This window comes from Eubalaena glacialis, chromosome 9, assembly GCF_028564815.1.
Source record: "Eubalaena glacialis isolate mEubGla1 chromosome 9, mEubGla1.1.hap2.+ XY, whole genome shotgun sequence".
Lineage (NCBI taxonomy): Eukaryota > Metazoa > Chordata > Mammalia > Artiodactyla > Balaenidae > Eubalaena > Eubalaena glacialis.
Genome location: NC_083724.1, coordinates 54,953,644 through 54,975,243, shown reverse-complemented (window position 1 = coordinate 54,975,243; position 21,600 = coordinate 54,953,644). Strand labels below are relative to the sequence as shown.

Sequence of the window (21,600 nt, the reverse complement as noted above, 5' to 3'; positions counted from 1 at the left end):
ATTTATTCATTTATTTAACAAATACTTCTTATGCATCTACTCTAGACCAAACATTATAATGTTTGGGATATAGTGATGAACAAAATGGATTTTGGTGCTGCATTCAAGGAACTTACATTTTAGTAGGAGATACATATTTGTTAAATGTTCATATAACTACATAGCTATAAATTCTGATAAGTGCTGTAAAGGAAAATTAAAGGGATATAGGAATACTTAAAGAATAATATTCACTTGTGGGTGAATATTATTTTTAATCTATTTTACAGATGACGAAATGAGACACAGAGCCATCAAGTCACAGTCACACAGAGTCACACAGCTACTAGGTTGTAAAATCAGGTTCTGAAACCAAGCAGCCTGGCACCAAAGCCCTTGCTGTTAATCTACCATGCTTATTACCTGCTGCAGGATGGGGTGAGATTGGAATAAGAATAGTTCAGAAATCAGTAAAGGGAAAGCTGAAAAATAGTCACAAACTTTATTGGACATTTGTTTTACCTTTATAGGTGCTGTATTTGGGAGAGGTGTCAGGCAGCTAAATAGATCCAGAAGCAAAGGGAAAGGTTTCCCTTTCAAAGTAATTTAAGGATAATTAATATATCTTTTCACTAATGTGAATTCAATAAATGAGTTTTAAAATTAACGTTATTTACATTATTTGAGCAGGCAAGAGAGACCAATACATCACGTTTTACATATAAACACAGTATGCAAACATACAAGTTTTATTTTTACATTCCCTGTAGCCCTGACATTTCAGTTGTTGAAATGAAGTCTACCATGTAATGGAACCCGCAAATGAAACAGCATCACCACCATGAGTTTTCTTCTAAACGTCAGCCTGCTACTACATTAATACTGAGCAGTAGGTTATTTGAAGCATTTGCATTTCCAAAGTTTCAGTATTATTTTTATTTTTTGCCTAGATGATAAAAAGGAAACAATTTATTTACTGCTAAGATTTATGCAATTTTTTGAATTTTTATTTAAATATTATAAATATGCCAATAGAGTTTCTGGCAGTGGTGAAATTTTAAGAGTAGGAATAAAGTAAAATAAACAAGTTGCATCTGTTTGCACACCTGTTACATTTTTTTAAAAATCGTAAGGTTTTCTGTACAGCTCTGACAAGGAAAATTGAGCCGAAAAATATCCTTTTATTTGGATTTTATGACTATTGGAAGGATATTTAGAAGTTAATGGCATACATGCTTTATTTCTTTAAAATATACGTAGTCTTAATATATTCACTGAATCTACAAATTTTTATTGCTTCATAAAATGATTTTCTGTGACAAACATTTTTATATTTAATGTATTAAATATATTTAAATTGTCCTTATCATAATTTAATTATACTTAATATTATATCTATGTAATCAACTTTTTGAAATAAAAATAGGAACCAAAAGCTGCTTTAATTGCTCAGCTGTGAATATCAATATTAAAAATATAATATTTTAGTGATATTTTTAGGGAAAAAAATTGAGGAACTCTTAAGGATTACCATTAAAAGAAAAATGTCTTGGCTTCAGTAAAATTGATATACTCAAAGTGAAAGGGGAAAAAACTCTTTAAAATTTAAAAACTGGAGAAGAGCAATAATAATTCACAGGCAAGCTTTTAGGATAAAAGTTGAGTGAAAAAGTTCCATTTGATGGAAGTACAACCATTGTAAATATGCATGGATGCTTAAGATAAAATCGAATTAATGAAAAATAGATTTCAGTGAGCATTATTCTAGTGCAACTAGGGAATACACTGAAAATGTACCTGTTGAATAATAGACTTGTTATAGAATATTTAAAAGGGATGAATCGTATCACAGTTGAAATCATTTGCAGGAAAAAAAACATCTTGGAACAGTAGTAACTTAAAAAGTGTAATGAATACTTGTCAAAAGTTATATTAGTTATTATTTATAATAAAGCTTACTGTTTATTAATATTTTTCTAATTGAAGACTGGTCTTGTGACAACTACTGTGCTAAATGTCTTACATTTTTATTTACTATTCACCAAAACCTTACAAGGGATATGTTAGTGTCCCCATTTCACCCATAAGGAAAACAGAGGTTGAAAGTTGCCCAATATCAGAACTAGTGGTAGCACTAACTGTAGGAAGTGGGGCTGTCTCACTCCAAATAGCCAAATGGGTTCAATCCACATTTTAATTTTTCACCATATAAATTGTTTATAGACAGTTTTGGAGTAGGGACTAATTTATTTCTGTACTTTATAACTCCCCCAAATGCCTGCACACTCGCAATCACGCACAAACCAGATGCCTGGTATGAAAGCTTTCATTATTTTGTTCCAAGGCCTCTTTCCTCTGCATTGCAGGATGCATCTTGATAGTCCTACCACCCTTCCCCTTTCCACTTTTTGTTAGTAGACGTTCAGAATATGCAAACTAAATGGAATATTAGTCTAAGCAAATTGCAGTTGGAAAGCTAAATCTGCCAGAAGACAACAACAACAACAAAGTACACCCTTCAGCTCCTCTGCACCCACCCACAGACCAGACCTAAATCAAAGTTATGTTTTTAGAATTTGCAGTTTGCTTTTAGCTGTAAATATGCTCCTCTACATTAGCACAATTCTAACAACTTGAAAATAAATGATAAAAGTGACCCCCTGGAAAGCCTTTCTCCTACACCTTCATTCTCCAAGTTCCTAAGAATTATCTCTGTAGATTTTTTCCTATTTTTTTTCCTCCTCTTTCCTGGTTTGTCGTTCTGTTCCTTACTCTCCTTGCATGTGAGCAAAGCACCTATTGACTCAGCAGCCCAGGGCTGCAACCCTATCCCTCTGAGATCTCTGCTCGTTAGCTTCCTCCACTTGGTTTCCTTCCCTGCTTGCTCTGGGCTCTAACCTCTCCTCACATCCTCTTCAGGGAATGGAGTTTTGGTTACAGCTCTGGTCTAAACACAATCCCACAATAGGTGCCCCAAAGATACTCATTCAAGGAAGGAAGTACAAAAGAATGATGGAAAGACAGACAACCAACTAACGGAACTTCTCATTTCATTTCATGATGGACATACTGGATTTCTATATCAGCAGGAAAATAATGCTCCTAGACCAAGAAGAGCTCCCTCTCCCCAGAATACTCCTTCAGTATTTCAGAAAACCTCCGTATGAAGTTGGGTTTTCATAAGTGCTTACAACTAGAGATTAGTTTTCCTAAAGTGTTTGGAAGTGGGAAAAGAGAAGAAAATAGAAATCCAAGATTTCTTGACATTTTTCAAGAACTAAAATGATCACTGTAGACATTAGGAAGGGAAACTCGGCACACTGTCCTCTTCAGCAAAGTCCACCACTGGACTCTTTGCTTAGCAACAGGTTAGCCTGGTAGCCCAGCCTCAGAGTCAGCTAGGTGTGAAAGATTCCCTGGCCTAGATTAAGCATGACAGCTCCCCCTGCTGGCCTCCTTGCCATGCTCTATCATCCTGTGCCCAGCCCAAGTGGCTCTGGCCTTCCATTGTCTTTCTGGTATTTTTGCTCAGACACAGGTAAAGTTGATGGTTGCTGGTCCTCCTGGTAAAGAAATAGTCCTTGTTTGGGATGGGTAATTTCCTCAATTCACAGGAATTGTTTTCTGCTTTTCACCATCACTATACTAAAATATACTTTCATAAGTACGAGAGATTTTCAGCCAAGTATATGGGCCAGTTGTGATGATCCTATAGGCACTTCAAATCTGATTCATGCTAGTGGTAAAGGTCTGCTTGGTACAAAGAGAACATGTTTCCACACTTCCACCACCCTTGTCTCTCCAGTTAATAGTTTCCCAAAAAAGGGAAGTGGTATAATCAAAATAGGTACTCCTCTGACATAATAAATTAATATCATGCTTTCCTGATAGACAGTGAAGGTGGCCTCAGTGGGAGCTTGTCTTTAGTTAAGAGCACCAAGGTTCTTTCTTTTCAGCCCATAGTTTTATTTACATAAAGGATATGCTGCCAGGCCCAACCCTAGCATTTGCAGGACCTATGGTACCCTACGTCTAAATATTTTAAAAGTTATGAATCAGACTAGAAATAAAATCTGTTCTATCCACCTAGGTTGGTAAATATATCTTGGTAATAACTTGGAAGGCTGGGTTTAAATTTAAAATTCTTAGGCTCCTCCTAGTTCTATGCCAGAAAATGGTGACATAGACATAGTTGACCCATGGCCCACCCTTGGCCCCTAGACCACTTCTCTTGTGTATCATTCCGTATCCTGTATTGTGAAGAGCCTGTGCTCATGCTTGTGGGCACCTCGGTCCAGTGTTCAGGTTTTGTCTGCCCTTTGCAAATAGCCGCACCTCCGCACTGGCTCTCCCTTCTTTCTTCTGAAGGGTGGACTTAGGGAGAGACCTGCACAGGCCTGAAAGGGGACTTGGGGCGTTAGGCAGGGAATTCTGGGATCTCAGGTAACAGAAGTATGTTCTGGGGGTAGGAGTGAAACACAGGCTCCAGGAGGGCACATCCACGTGGCCCAGTGGACTCCTTGTCTGTGGGGAGGGCCATGGCCACAGGAAAGCCAGAGCAGGGCTCTCCGTGGTGTGGGGCTCAGGACAGAGGCCCCTCTTGGTTTGGCCTAATGGTAGCATTAAATGTTACTGGTTTTGAAATTACTTTTCGCCTCAAAAGCAACTAAGGCCTGTATTCCTACTTCTTCACTACCTGTGTGCTCACTCATGAGTGCTTCTTAGAGGTTTTTTTTCTTGAAGTATAACTGATTTACAATATTATATTAGTTTCAGGTGTACAGCATAGCGATTCAGTATTTTTACAGATGATACTCCATTTAAAGTTATCACAAAATAATGGCTATATTTCCCTGGGCTCTAAATATATCCTTGTTGCTTATCTATTTTATACATAGTCGTTTATATCACTTCTTAGAAATTTTGAAACAATATAAAGGTAGATAAATTACTGTGTTCCCAGGATGCAGAGGGCAACAAAAAAGCCTGAACAGTCAGAATCATGATGAAAATATGCTACCCGGGTACAGAGTAGCCAACAGCACAAGTTGCCAGGATAGCTGGCTAGCCTGAAGGGGTAGAACCAACAGCAAATATAGGGCAGAATTTGCCTTGGTGTGAAGCAAACTGGCAGAAATCTTAGCCATCTTAGCAGGCTTCAGTAAAACTATTTGGAAATACATAGAAAAGTCCACTTCCAGAAAAACAAACACACAAACAAACCAAGGAACACGAGATTTTACCAACTGGAACATTAACATGCCTTGCGAATTTTATAAAATCGGAAATCACTTTAAAGTCAGCAATTATTTTTCCTCAGTTGTGAAATCCTGTACCAGTGCTAAATGCAATGCTTTGATTAATTTGGTTCTCATTTGGAAGACATTAAAGAAATTAATAATGTTCTGAAATCCCTTATGATTGAAATTTCGAGACATTTCTCTCCACCATCAAAAACATTCAAAACAGTTGCCACTACCTAATCCTTTTGTGATCGATTCTACTAACTTCGGTTAATAGAACTGAAGTCATAGGAGATTGTGCAGCTATCTAAAGTTTGTAAAGTTCAAGCTAAGTACAGAATGTTGAAAGATTAGAATTGGGTCAAGAACTTCCAAATCTGCATGGGAACAATCTTCCTGCTTTTATAGGAACTGCTTTAAAGGCTCTTACTCCTTTATTGACTTCTTAGAAGAACAGAGTGAGAAGCAGTTAGTTAGGTCAAGGTTTACATGTTGACATTCATCTGAGCTCGTCAGCTATTTCTGGTTGTGTGATCATCCTCATTACGCTAAAGGTACAAAACATACACACACACAACACCATCCTTGTTTAAGACAGCCCTTCTCATGGTATTTGCTTGAGTCATAAATGGCTTGGTCAGTACATCAAGTGATGACTTCAACTTCAGCCCTAGACTGAGTTTATAGTGTCAACAACCTTAGGTCAAAGCCTAAGGAACACTTCCATTCTGACGCAGTACTCCTTGTAGCCCCACTCAGCTAGAGACATTTCATTTTGAAATCACCATCTTATGGTTTTAGGGTTAAATGGAATTCTAGGACTTTAGTATTTGAAAATTGAGTCTTGAAGACATTAAACCCTGTCTCTTTCATATATGTGGAAACCTGAGGATCAAAGAGTATTATGTCTGTGGTCACAGGACTGATAGTGGCAGAGTTGGGATTCAAACCCAGGTCAGGCTGGCCCCACATCCCAAGTTGTTTGACACCCAAATTTAAATTTCATATTTCCCATTTAATACCTTTGCAACCTGGGCAAGTTATATATACGTATATCTCAAGAAAACTTGAGTTTTCTCATCAACAAAATAAACATAAGAACCATTCCTTCACAGGGATGTTGTGAGGACTAAAGTAGGAAGGAAGATAGGTATAGGTAGATAGATGGGGTGGATAGGCAGGCAAGCAGACAGGCACATACAAGGTACCAGATTTTTGTTAGTTCCATTTCCTTTCCCTTTCCTTTCCATAAGTATATAAATATCTGAAGTTATGTGTATTAGTCAAGAGGGACTATATTTGATTGCCTTCTACTCTGAATTAGATTTTTTAATATTGATTTTACACTGACAATCCAAGTAATGTGTTGAATTAGACCATCATTTCTTGACAATACAAGGATAAGCTTAGAAGTTGAAATTAATAAAACAGATAACATAAAGGCACGTGAAGGCTTTAATAATACTATATTACAAGGGGAAAATAGCCTATAGACAGTTTTTGAATGGTGAGTCAAATGATTCATGGAATTACAAAGCATCCAACCACATTATTTGGGATGTAGCCAAAGTGGTAATCAGAGGCAAACTAATTCAATGCTTTATAAAACACCGCCAACATAATAGAATGGGGAAAGGAGTCAATTGAAAAGATAATGGCAACATTAGGGAGGAAGCATAAACATAATTGGGTCTAACTAGACATAGCTAGACTTGGATAAAATCTTATCAGTAGGATTGATTGAAAGGTCTTATACGTACTTGTGAAGCGGGAAGAAAGTATTATATATAAAATTATATATATATGTAAAATTTATGCAAGTTAAAAGGTAAAGGTCCCAAAGAGACATCTAATGTCAGCTAATCCCCTGCTAGCACCTTGGCATCTGGCTGCAGCGTCTATACAGCATGGATCCTCACGGAACCATGGAGTAGTGTTAACACAAGAGGGCTTTCCGAGGTTGTTGGAGCTGCTTGTTGTGCAGTTTGGTGGCACAGGTTGCTCTCATGAAACTGTCCAGAGGACCAATATGTATGTAACTGGTCCTTAGTGTGTAACTTTATCATCAGAGTTTCTCCTTAGGCCTCTGTTTGGATGTGGAGCTTAGGGCTGTTCTGGCCCCACTACTCAGTAGCTTTTGATTCCCTCAGTTTTTACTTCCACTTCTGTGTCAGGAATGATTTCCTTATGTGTCATCACTAACAACTTTCAGCTCTGTGATCTTGGTAAACTTTTTGGATGTATGTGTGCTTCCAATAGGTCTAAACCTTGAAATGCATGCTATGAAAAACTTTCAGAGATAGGAAGTTTTATACATAAAATTCGAAGTCTGTAAATGAAAATAAAGAACAAATGCCCTTAATGAGAAATATATTATAAAAAATGAATTTGTGCCTATATACAATACTATCCCACCTCACCCCTAATGAAGAGCACAAAACAGACAAAATTGAGGGGAAAATTACTGTGTTACAAATGGCTTGATCTGGAGGATGTATTTCCTCCCATAGTAGAAAAAAATTTACTGTCAAATGATTTTATTCAGGCAAATGCGACAGTTTTTTTGAGGTAGCTTAGATGTGTGCAGTAGGCGGTATAATGACCCCCAAAGATGTCTACATCCTAACCCTGGGAACCTGTGGATATGTTAGTTTACAGATGGACTTAAGGTTACTAATTAATTGACCTTAAAATAAGGAGAGTAACCTTGATTATCTGGATTGGCCCACTGTGATCACAAGGGTCTTTAAAAGTGGAAGAGAGAAGCAGAAGAGTCAGTGTCAGAGTGATGTAGTGGAAGAAAGACTTGACCGGACATTGCTAGCTCTGAAGATAGAAGGGGGTCACACCCAGGACTGTGGGCAACCTGTAAAAGCTGGAAAAGGAAAAAAGAAATTCTCCCTTAAAATCTTCAGAAAGGAATACAACCCCGCCAACACCTTAATTTTAGCTCAGCGAGACCCATTTTGGAATTCTGACTTCCAGAATTAAAAAATAATAAGTTTGTATTATTTATAGCCACCACATTTGTGGTAATTTGTTTCAGCAGCAATAGGAAACTATTATAGTATAAAAGCTAAATTGCTCTGAATGAAGTCAGTTATTACTTGTGGATTATGAACTCTTCCTCCAGTATATTATTTTTTTCTTACTTCCTCCCCTCCTCTACATACATCTCACTGACATGTCTCCATGGATGACTCCACACCAAAAACCATCCTCATCTAGAACTATTCCTTATTTGCTTTTACCAATGGAGAACTTATGCTATTGGACTGTCTCTTCACATCTTCATCCAAATTGGAAAAAAAACTTCCCACTAGGGAGGCTTGCCCCATCTAAATTACTAATACATGTAATCTTTTTCCCAGTCTCTTTTCCATGCAATCTTTCCTCGTATCCTGGACTTCATCCCTCTTCACCCACTAATTGACACAAACACCAACCTTTATCTATCTCTGTCTGTACATACAAGCCTCCATAGAAAAGAGAGGAAGATTAGTCTTCCAACTGATTTCCATCTTTAAAACTTGACCCATGTTTCTTTCCTTGTGACCTTCATTATTTGATGAAGCTAGTTCTTAAAGCCTCTGGTTCTATATCCTCCCTGTGGCCAAAGTCTTCACACCTTCCTTAAAGACAAAATCTTCCATTCCCTTCACTGTCTGTGAACTGGACCAAATCTTCTAGGGTTTACAAGTTCTTTTAGCCAAAGGCCAGCTCATCATCTATTTTTTATAAAGTTTTATTAGAACACATTCATGCCGACTCATATAACTATCATCTATGGCTATTTTTGCACTATAGTAGCAGAGCTGAGTAATTGCAACAGGACCATAACACCTAAAATATTTACTACCTGACCCCTTACTAACCCCTGTTCTAGACCATACACTTTCATATTTTGGTGCCGGTATGTAAATCAGTTATACATTGTGTGTGTGTGTGTGTGTGTGTGTGTGTGTGTGTGTGTGTGTGTGTGTATGAGAGAGAGAGAGAGATTGTATCTGTCTGCCTGTAAATCTATAAATCTGGGCATACCAGCAGAGAGATTTTGTGGTAAGATGTGGTTTCTGTGGAGGATGTTTACCTGGCTGCCCCGATGACGTGGTTATGTTTACTCACTAATCCTTCCTCCCCAGGATGGGGTAAACTCTTCCAGCAGGGAGAGCATCCCCACGGGTGAGGTCTTCATCCCAGTCCTTGAACTCCTTCCTTCTATCCCCAGTCTCTGTTTTGTGGGCCCCCGTGGATCCTCACCAGTTTGCTGTCTGAGCCCCCTGGCTTCCTCTGCATTGTTTCACTTTCCAGCTATTACAATACAAGGCTTGCCTCCCTTATTGTGGAAAGTTCACTGCTGCTGGATCTAACCTGCAATGGTCTCTGCAGTACACCTGTGGGCTGCATCCTCCCATGCTGAGCCTGGTTTCTCTCATGGTGCCTGTGCTTAGGCCTCACGGTCCTATGATGAACTACTTCTCAGCTGCTTGGCCACAAGTCAGGGTCATACTCAGGGTTGCTCTCAAGGATGCTGCCAATAGTCACATAGGCTGTGCTGACCAGTCTCCAATGTATACTTCCTGGCCATTACTACTCATCATGAATTTATGGTCTAACAGACTCCCGCTGCCTGCCTTGACCACACATTTTTTAGTCTGCTGCTGTCCAGGAGCATGCTCATTATTATGACCGGTTGTCAGGGCCTGGAGAAATGGTTTCTAGGCTAGGAGGTCTTTCTTCCTAAAAACAACAGATATGCTTTCTCTATGTTCCATTCTGTTTCTACTTCAGAACGTTCCCTATTTATCTATCTGGCTGACAGAATTTTAACTCCTACGTACATCAAAGGCCATATGCCTTCTACCCCAGAGCACACTTTAAATCCCTTAATTTATATTCTTTCTTCCATGTAGGAAACATACATACTTTCTCTCTCTCTCCCTCTCCCTCTCTCTCTCTCTCTCTCTCTTTCTCTTTCTCTCTCCCTCCCTCCCACTCCCTTACTCCCTCCCTTCCTAAACTGATGGTCAGAATATCTGGTCTCAAATCTAACACCACCATATTTCCTTACAATGTTAGACAAATTAACATGTTTTCAATAGCTGCAAGATTAAATCTAAGCTCCTTACCTTGCCAGATTCATAAGTTTTTTGTGAGGCGCTGATGAACAGTGACAGGGAAGGAGATGCTTAAGTAGGACTGTGAGGAAAAGCCTCTCTGAAGAAGTGATATTGAGAAAGTGATACTTGAGGTCATCATATTTGAGAGGAAGCCAACTATATGCTGAATCATGAAAGTACTTTATAAGCTGTAAGACGTCACCTCAGTGAATAGTAGTCCCCTCCAGTCCCCTGTGCAGCAGGGGAAATTAGAAAGCAGTAACAGTTTTTCAGTTTCTGAAGCTATAACTTTTCAGTAATCTCTGGACTTTCTTGCCAACCTCCATTTTTTTATCCAAATCATGTCTCTCCTCCTCCTCTTCTGTTTCCGGTTTGTGCTGGCCTCATTTACGTCCTTGTCGTCTCTCTCCTGTCTGTGATGCTGCCTTCCTTATGCCCACTCTCAGTCTTCCCTGCCTCCCTCCCCTTCCTTCCTCCCTTCCTGCTACTTTGACTTGCTGCTCCCTCCAAACCCCTGCAATTGACTTCCCTTTCTAATAACCCTGTGGTTTTAAAACCTTCTTGAAGGTTTCCTAGGCTGCCTTGGTTTTTGGCTAAACTACCTGTCCTTTTTAACAACTTCTGATACTCACCTTCAGAAAGAGGGAATATTTCCAAATTAATCTGACTGGAACTGGCTGGCAGAGTGCCTAGCACATAATAAGCTCTCAATAAATATTTTTTGAATACTGAATGAATGAACTGATTGTCCTAATCTCACCTACTCTATTTATAGGATTAAGGTGGTTTTTTTCCTTAATCACATGTATATTCTTCTTTTTTTTTTCTTAGCTGGGTTGGGTCTTCGTTGCTGCCCACGGGATTTCTCTAGTTGCAGTGAGCAGCAGCTACTCTTCGTTGCGGTGCGCGGGCTTCTCATTGCGGTGGCCTCTCTTGTGGCATAGCACAGCCTCTAGGCACGTGGGCTTCAGTAGTTGTGGCTCGCGGGCTCAGAAGTTGTGGCTCGCGGACTCTAGAGCGCAGGCTCAGTAGTTGTGGCGCACGGGCTTAGTTGCTCCACGGCATGTGGGATCTTTCCGGACCAGGGCTCGAACCCGTGTCCCCTGCATTGGCAGGCGGATTCTTAACCGCTGCACCACCAGGGAAGTCCTCAAATGTATATTCTTTCCTCACACATAAAATGCATATAAAAGCCTTCACCTTCCACTATACAGGGATATCAAAACCTCTTATTCACAAGATTTTTATTTTAAATCTACTATATGTTGTACATATGGAACTTTGTCATTAATTCCAGAGACAACTACAGGCATTGGCAGTATCTTGGAAATTTTTTTTTTTCTTTTTTTCCACAGTATCCCTCACAGTGCATGGTCACAAGCCCTCAGCATTGAGTATGCAAATGTTTATTTACTAACGCTAATAATGATTACAGAGATTTCGATTGTTTTTGGTTTTTATTTTCATCATCCTGAGTAATCAGATGTATTCATTCAGATTAAGCAGAAATTTTCAAAGGAAAATCTTTCTATTACGTTGTCGTATTTTCAGTTAAGTAGCAACTAAAAGCAGTGTTTCTTTCGAAGAAAAATTTCCATATGTGTTCAAAGTTTGGTTTTAGCCACTTTGCATGATATTATTGATCACCGATGGCAGTAATAATTTAGTCTCAAACAACTTTTCAAGATTTATCAAAAACAAATGGTGTATTCACTTTTTATAGATATGGAAGTATGTTTAGACTCATCACTGCCAACTCATTTCCAGTATTGGGTCTTGAAGTGTTGTTAAGTACTCATTTAAAAGAAATAGAAATCTTACTCTGTGTGTCAACTAGAAATAACATATAAATGATCCTTCAGCTTTGGGCATTCTCTGTTTATAGTTCTAAAATATTTAAATAATACCAAAAATAGGTAAAGAATCCTGTTGTATTTTTTGGTGCTTTTATTATATTCTTTAATTCAAGAAATCCTGTACAATTTAAACTGTGGTTTTTACTTAGACTAACGTAAGGTTCTGAGCCATGTGAACAGGAACAACTTCAAAACAACAGTTCAGTATTTATGATTTTATATTTGCTGCCCATGGGACGTAACTATAACACAATGGAGCAGTCTTTCAAACAAATATGCTAAGAGTTGTGCAACCAGGTGACCCTTGTCCCCTTCAAGGCAGTCACCTCGGGAGGCTACACATTGGTTCAGTAATACTGCCATGGCTTAAAGTGATGTGGAATGCCTCTTTTTAAACTGCCTCTGAACTGCTCAGAAATAATAAAGAGTAAAATGACACATTATTTTAAATATCCTGAATTGTGGCAGAGATGCATTTAAATTTGGTAAGTAATCAGAAATCATCTCAGGACCAAGTACAATGAATAAAATGTGGAGTGTCTGGAGTCACAGTTTGATGTAAAACAACAAGATGGGCTTTCTTGAATGATACATAAACTAACTCTTGAAACTGATTGTCAAAGAGGAATTCCAGAATCTTGAACCTTGGAATAAATGTATAAGCTCCCAAGGTAGCTACTATGAAGAACAATTAATATTTAGGTAAAAAAAAGAAATTATGTGTGTGTATGTTTGCAAAATAAGATCAGTTTTATTACTTTATAGACATATGTTGTAGATGAAAAAAATACTCCTATCATGGAACTCTTTATAAGCAAACTTCCGAATGTAAGTAGAATTTCTGTCTCACCCTTTCTAAGCTTTTTGAGAAACCCGAATTTCTAATAATGACTTATTCTGAATCTTCAGCTTTAAAAAAATGTAATGTTTACCATTTAAAAAGCAGGTGCTATGAGGTTTCACTTCACCTTTTTCCGATTAGCTTTGTTACCTCTGCTCTTCAATTTTTTATTTATGTTCACCCTGAGACTCTCAAAATATATTTTTTCACTGTAAAAATATCAAGCTTTTGAACTAAGGTAGCAAATAAAGTCTAAGCTGAAGGTTATTAATTGTTCCATATTGTTTTAATACCTTTTTTGTTGCATTAATAACAATCAGATGCCTTTCTTTTTTAATTTGGGACCCTGTTATCTTAGTAAATAAAAAGATCAATTACAAGAAGAGAAGTCTCAAAGATTTTGTAAACATAAATACTCTCAGTGTTGGGGCTCCTATTATGTTTTTCATTTCTACAAATAAAAACTCAAAAAAACAGAGTTCAACCAGGTGGCTGGACCATGTATCTATAGTGTAGACTCCGGGTGGACTCGCGGACAGTTAATGGGGGTGGAGCTGATGCATCCTGCTTCATCAGAGCTTTTCCAAATTTATTCTACCACATCCATCTTCATCCAGGTCAGCCAGGCCCCTATTGCTTCACCGCTGAGTTCAAATAATAAAAAGTAAAATGGAGCATGGAAGACAGAAAATTGTTATCCTTTTGCAAAGAGGCTAAGACAGCTAAATTGTGACACAATTTAAACTGTTCAATTTCGACAGGTTTGATTGGAAAATTAGGTGACCTGTGTAGTTAGAGATCAAAATGGTCACTAGTTTACAGTTTTAAAAAATCATAGTGTGGTATTTTTACTGCAGTCTCTGAGAATATTATTTTATTCTGCTTGGTAGTAACTGTTGCCCAAATGACTACTGTTTTGCAGTTTGGTGATTTAAATGCTGTGTCTCCTGGAAATCTGGATAAAGGTAAGAATTGAAAATAATGTACATTTTTAAGGACTTTTTTTGAGTAAGAAATTCTCATAGAGGAAAATGTAGTATATGTGTATAGCACTTTTATTTTGTGGAAATGGCATACAATCCTTGATGAATATGACAGTTAAGTCTTTTGGAATCTTTTTTATTTTTCTATTTCTATGCTTTCTTTATGTTACATATATTAAGTGCAAGAATTGAATTTAAATACAGTTTAAACTCTTCTTGATTTTTTTTGCCTGCAGTTAAGTACAAGTAACCAGAAATTATTTCTGGCTTTCGCCAGAGTCCTGGACGAAAGTGATAAAATTGGGTCAAATATTTTTATTTAAGGCCCACCCGGCAAGAAAAAGATTCCTCAGCCTACTCAAGTCACCAAGTCACACTTTTCAGTGGAAAAAGAACTCAGAGATAACAATGAAGTTTACTATAAAACCAAGATCAGTATTGGGGTAGATGAAAAAGATAACATATATACTTCTTACATTTTCATATCAGCATTGCCACTCTAATATGACAACACAATATATAATTCTGAAGAAACTCACGACCTATAAAACCACAGAGTAAAAGGAACAGGGCTCGAAGGAAAATGAGGTTGGAATAGAGTGCACACAAACAAAAACAATTCTGAAAAAAATACCAGCTCAGTTGTTGTTTTTTTTAATGTAAAATTTCTAATAAATAAGCACTGCAGAAAATATACACCTTTCTTCAAAAAACAAAAACAAAAAAAGTGAAGATTTCTTGAGGTTTTAAGGAATTGAGTTTTGGAGTCAGGGACAAAGTGTACATAGATTGGGGAGAACTACACCATTATCCCTTCCAGGACAGAGCCAGAGCCAGTGGGGAAACTGAGGCATGAGGAAGCACGTGGGGAATCTGCACACGAGGTGCCACACTGTTCTCTGCAGCGTCCTGTACTAGGGTACTCAGTGTTCAGCTTCCGTGCCTCCTTGGTGATGGAAGACATTCACATGCCGGGGAAAGTCCTGTGTGAATCAACATCACTCCCACTTTAAACTCCTATCACTATTTATCAACTGTGTATGCGTTAATTCCTGTTTTAGCAACATGCATAATAGCAAAACAGGAAAAGTAGAGAACGATAGCCCCAAAACATCATTGCTGCAAATATATACTCTATAGGATTAACCAAAGAAACATCAGAGAGGTAAATCAATGATGAGGCCAGTTTGTAAATTCAGAGCAGGAAAAGTGGCTGTTGAAACGCAGGCCCAACATGAGGCAACCCTGATGATGCACTGACACCAAAGCCTCATAATTCGAATTTGGGGATTTCATCCCAGGGTGTCTGGAGGTGTAGTAGGAATGTTGCTCCTGGGCCAAACACTGAATGGCAGCCAGTCTTCTTTGTCAAGCGTTGAACCAAGGTCTTTGGTAAACTCCAGTAGCACCTAGTTTTAGTTTTTGTGTACCAAATTCCCATAACTTCAAGTAGGTTCCCAGGAAATGTCTTTTGAGTCTTTATAGGAGCATAAAATGTCTGTGGGAACTAGAGAAAGGGCTTGCTTTTGTGATTGCTTTGTAGCCTATCCAAAGGAACCCTGTCACTCACAAGTGGACCTGAAGCAGCGTGGCCTGGAGCACTGGAGTTTGTTCTGTCCGTCGCCCCATTGCCTTTTCCGTCCACAGCAGGGGAGATGAAAGGACATCCCACTCTCTCTCCACTTGCCTGCCTGCTTGAAATGATTTTTTTTTTCTTTTACTGCTGCCTCTTTTATTACTTTGACACTATTTCTCAGTCACAGAAGAGTTGGTGGAAAGGGAGCCAAGAAGCAGTGTGACTTGCCCTCACCTTCCTCGGGTGGCTCTGCTGGTCCCATTCACCTCTGGACTGGATGCTTCTTGAGAATTAGCCAAACTAGCATATTCAGAACCTAAGGTTTGAACGTGAAATCTTTAAGAAATTTTTGGGGGCTTTTTCCACAAAATGAGAATTTGATTTTTTTCTGGATAATAAAAGTAACATTAGTTATGTATAAAGATTTCAAATAATGCAGAGAATTAGAAATTATAGAAAGTAAAAACTTCATAGTCAAAAGCCAAAGAGACTACCACCATTAAGAATTTAGTGTGAGGATCCTTCCAGACCTTTTGTTTGTTCATATGAAAACAAATACAAAAAAGAAATGCAAAAGTGTCATACAAAAGCATATTTTGATTATATCCTCTTAATGAAGCAAATGTCTATCAAATGTAGCCCTTTCCGACAGCTCGCCAGCCCTTCGAATGTGCTTGTTCGGACAAACTGTAATGCTATCCTCAAGTCCTTTACCAGAGGCGAACGGTAACCGGATAAAGCAGGTGGCCAAGACAGCTTGCCTCGTCCCAGAGAACTTCTCTGTTTATCATTCAGTGCATCACAGACACCATTTCTAGTCAGTACATCTAATCTCAATCTTTTTAATCACACAACATTCCCAGAAGACGTTGCTCCCGGCAACTGCACAAGTGTACAACCTGCACCTTATATGGAGGCCCTATTATTCCTCACCACTTTTCTCTGGAACCATCTTTGCACCAATTGATAATAAGAGAAGCAACGTCAGGGAGCCCATTTACGCCGAGAACTGTATTAGCAGAACTGCTGCAGGTGTGCCCCAAATGGTAATATTAGACTCAGCACCTCTTAGACAGAGTCCAGCTGACTTTGCAGTAACTTGTTACACACTCTTTGCATGTGACATGCCATAGAATATAATGGAGATCTGATTCTGTTAATACAAGTCACCATAATAAGTCAAATATAAGAGTAAGTATAGATATATTTTATTTATAGATGAGGTTTTGGTGTAATTATGTGTGGAGGCTTTTTTGGTAAACAATAAAACATGTTGAGAATGAAGGAAAAAGACTTTTTTTTTTTTTTTGCCTGTGCCACGTGGCTTGTGGGATCTTAGTTCCCCGACCAGGGATTGAAACCAGGCCCAGCAGTGAAAGCACAGAGTCCTAACCACTGGACCGCCAGGGAATTCCCAGTGAAAAGATTTTTGAGGCAGAAATATATCCCTAGCTGTTTAAAAATTAGCGCTTATGAAGAGGTATTCTCTCCACTCCTCTGAGGAGAATCTTACACAGTAGTAAAGCTGTGTGAGAGCATTTTCTCTCTATGCTGTGCTTTTGAATTTTAACAGTGCATGCTGGAAAAAATTAAATAGTATTCCATTATAATGATGTTTTAGTTAATATAAAATGTATTAAAATTTGGAGTTAACAGTGACTATTTATACACCTAATTTCCAGAAATGAATACTAGCTGTTAACAGAGAGTATCAGTGTTGCTAGGAATGGAAATTCACTGTGCATTTTTAATCTGATACTACTGCCTCAGTCTTCATTTTGTAATAAAAGTTAAGGGCCTAATTAATATTGCGATCTACAACATTCATGTGCACAGAAAGTCTGTAAGCAGTCCCTGCTTATGCATGCTATAGTTATTTTGTGACTCAACATAGGTCTCACCTACATTAACATCAGCACAGATAAAATTTATATCAGATGTAGATTTTCAGAGGAAAAACAAATTTTTTTCTTTCTTTCTTCCTTTTGTTTTTTTTTAGTTAGCATTTTTCAGCGCAATACATTCCCCAAAGCCAGCGTAGTGTACCCAAGTGACCATTTTATAATGACACAAATTATGCCACTATTTAATGTAAAAACTTTAGGGAACTCCAAAGGTCTTCTTAAAAGACCTATTAAAGATATCAATCACAAACCCAAGAATAAATTACCTTTGCTGTGTTTAAAAGAATAGAGCACTGACACAGGTAAAATCTGTTGAAAGGAAAACCCACAAGCTTTGTCCCCCAAGAAGGGCTAAGGAGTTGCTTTCGCAATGTACTATATCAAAGTGTTCCTAAAGCATGTGTTGATTGCTCTTTTCCAGTTTGTCTTCTGGTAATAGTCTTGGTATTATTTGTTTGTGCAGATGAAGGCAGTGAAGTGGAGAGTGAAATGGATGAGGAATTAGATGACTCTTCAGAACCTCAAGCCAAAAGAGAGAAAACCGAGCTGAACCAGGCATTTCCGGTGGGCTGTATGCAGCCTGTTCTCGAGAGTGGCGTGCAGCCAAGCCTCCTGAATCCAATTCACAGCGAGCACATCGTCACGAGTACTCAGACTATCAGACAGTGCAGCGCTACAGGAAATACCTACACTGCAGTCTAAAGAATATTAAAGCGTATTTTTCCAGCTAACATTAACCCTGTTGATATTGGGCTTAAGTTGAAATTTTAATAAGCCTGAAGGTCAACTGTTGTCAAATTCTCTGTGCTGAACATTACCTTTTTGGAGTTGTGAAATGGAATGGGTGTATGTATTTTGCCAGGTCTTTTTTTTTTTTTTAATGTAAACAAATTATTTGCTTCTTAATAATGAGTTTTTTTTTTCCTTAGTCTTGGGTGTCAAGAAGGATTTTTACAACACTTAATGTCAATGTTTTTGTTTTCTTATAATTAAAAAATAATTTACATTTTTTGTAGCTTAAAATATTTTATTGTTGATTGTTAGTCTTGGTGTATGATTTCATGTGTAAGTTTTTAATTAGATGCACTTCTGTGAAATATCAAAAGAAATGATTTTCTTTGATTTACACTGGAGGCATGCCCATTTGGCAGCAGATGCATCAAATTTGCTTTTGAAAGGTGCTTTTCATTGGACAGAACCACAAGACACTATTTTCATAACATTTTGGAGTATGGAGGGAGAATACAGAGCATTTTTATTATAGTGCTAGAGGGTTGGGAAGGTCATCTATTTTTCTCTGAAGAAAAGTTGAGCTGTGCATTTATCAGTTCGGAGTAAATGACAGAATTGCAAGAGATTATGCTAATATGTACATAATTTGTGTACATAATTATTAAACCATGTTAATGCAAGCTTCCGTTAAACATTGAATTTTAACTGTTATTTGCATACCAATTCCTCTGTTTAAAGACTACTGATTCTGTATTTGGGACCACTGCACAGATGCATTCTGCTGTTGAGTGGGGCTGTTATAGTTAGATACTGAAGCTGAAAAAAATGACTTGACTTTTTTTTTTTTTAAGTGTACATGCTACTTATGCTGAGCTGGACATACAGGAAACCATTCCATTTGAATGACTTTCTTTTATTCCAGGTCTTTTTCCTAATAGTAGTTCATTATGCTGCTATTATAAAAAAAAATTTATGGAATGCAAGGAATGTAGCAACCTGCATATCGTTATTTCCTTCAAAAATATTTCCTGGTTTCTAAAGTATGTGGATTTAAATTTTAAACAGAACCTGAAGGCAGTGTAACTGGCACACCGCACTGTTGCTTATCCCCAATTCTGTAGGATTTGGATAGGTGGCTGGATGGACCAGTGCCGTTGAAGAATGTACATCAGGGATCATCGTACCTCGGCTATTACATGGTGCCTTAAAACAGAACTGAAGCTAAGGTTTAGTAAGGCTTATTTTGTTCATGTGAATTCCTCTTCAATCCATTTGACAAGGTGTGCCTGTCATTTTCAGATTCCCGAAGTAAAGACAGGTAACATGTTCTTCATAGGAAATTTAGGGCAAACAAAGCAAAACGAAAAGACAAAAATCACTTCCCCTCTTTGAGTGACCGTGAATTTATTTTTGTTCCTAGAGCTGAATATTACTTGATTACAAATCACATTGCTTAAGGATTAAGGATCAGATTGCTATTGTGAAATAGCAGGCTAGTTTTAATTACCAACTTTGTTACAGAAAATCATATATATTTTAGACCATTCTTATCTAGTTATAACTTAAGAAAATTAACACAATAAGCAGGTACTTATTGAAGTGCATCTTTTCAGTCTAAATGTTTCTCTGTGTGTCTCAGTGTCTGTGTGCCCACATGCACGCGCGAGTGTCCGTGGGCAGGAGTCAGCTACCAAGTCAGAAGGTGAGATCCCAGAGAGGATACACCCATCCCTACTTTAATTTACGTGAAAAGCAAGGTTCTTTTAAGCTCTCAAATTATTAAGCAACAGCAACAAAAACAGGCACATCCATTTATTTAAATAGTTCTAAAAAAGCTAATTAGCAAAAATAAATAATACACAAATACATAGAGCCAAAAAAAGGGAAAGCACAAAATGATTTACAGATTATTAATGAGGCCTATATTACACTCAAGACGTTTATCTTTCCAGTTTTATTAGGGTGGGGAGGGTGGGGGGTGGAAAGGAGAGGGTGAGCCAGTCTGTACAGTTGAAAATACCAAATGGCTTATCGGGTAACATGCAGTATATTTCAACTGTTGTTACTTGATTGCCTTAGACTACTCAAATAACTAAGATCAACAAAGCTTCTTAAGTAAACTTTAAATCATTCAGATATAATTTTTAAAATCGATTCAAATTTTGTATCATACAACTCACTCACATGTTTGAAAGTCTTCACTAGCATCCTAGCATCACCTTCATTTAAATGTCGTTTAAATGATCATTCCCCTTTTTCCTCCCCTAAAGGCAATGAATTTGCACTATCACACACACACAAACGCAAACAAACACCTTAAAGCTGCAAAGACCGTGTATCTACTTCATCGTGCATTAGGAAAGGTTTACAGGTAAAATTAAAATCTAAAAAGGAAAAAAAATTCTTCATTTTGATGCTCCTTTCTGAATTTTTTCACTTCCCCATTCACAACCCCCAGAACTTTATTGTATCTGTATTGGACCAAATGTATTTACTGGTTTCATCTTGTTTATTGAATGATTTTAAATGTATTTATTATCATTGTTTAATTTAATGTTGGATATATTTGTCTCATTAGAGGAATCTGATAATGGCAAATTTAGATTGATGAAAGTTAGGGATTGGGCACCCTACAGGATTCAACATTTCTTCCAATTGTTCATGGTTTGTTCTAAATTAGGACAGATTAGAGGAATTAAATATTATTACATTTCAACTTGTCTCACTAAAAATATTCTAATGTCTTTTCTGAACACAGTTAGGAACATTAATTCTTTGTGACTAGGGTAGGTAGTTCTGATCAATAGACAAAATAACATGTATGATCTCTGCTATTTCCAGTTATCTGCAATCCACAGTAAGACACACACACACACATATATATACAAGATCTCACACACACATACACATCTTAAGCAATTTCGAATTTGAGTTGTGAAGTATATTAGAAAATAAAAACATCATAATTTATACAATTGAGCAAATTGGAGCAAACATTTATTGAACATTTTATTTTCATTTTTTCTGTTCACTGAAACCGATTTTTCTAAATAATATTATGACACTAACATTCTCAGAGTAGATTTATTGACAAGTGGCAAGTACACATTTTAAGGACTTCTTAATATTTCTTGGCACTGTAATTAAACACTAGTCATGAAAAATATCTATGTAGACCTAGCGCTATGCTTTCAGTGAGGAAAAATGTGAGGAAGGCATGTTGGCTATTTTTAAGTTTCAAGAAAGATATTTCTGTGTAATAGGATTGAGTATCATGAGTATAGTTTGATCTTCACATACACTTTGAGAATCATACCCAAAAGATTTGCATTCACAAAGCCAGTGAACAATGGGGTGAAATGGATG

At 37.6% G+C, this 21,600-nt stretch overlaps 1 protein-coding gene across 5 annotated transcripts in view; it reads left to right on the top strand.

Moving 5' to 3' along the window:
* The window catches only part of RFX3 (regulatory factor X3), a 289,898-nt gene extending 271,276 nt beyond the window's left edge, over positions 1–18,622 (top strand). For all 5 annotated transcript variants that reach the window (XM_061201235.1, XM_061201234.1, XM_061201231.1 and 2 more), the window contains 2 exons: positions 13,962–14,004; positions 17,966–18,622. In XM_061201235.1, coding sequence (XP_061057218.1) covers positions 13,962–14,004; positions 17,966–18,204 — 282 coding nt within the window. In that variant the 3' untranslated portion in view covers positions 18,205–18,622. The remainder of the gene's footprint in view (positions 1–13,961; positions 14,005–17,965) is intronic.
* Positions 18,623–21,600: the final 2,978 nt, after the last annotated feature.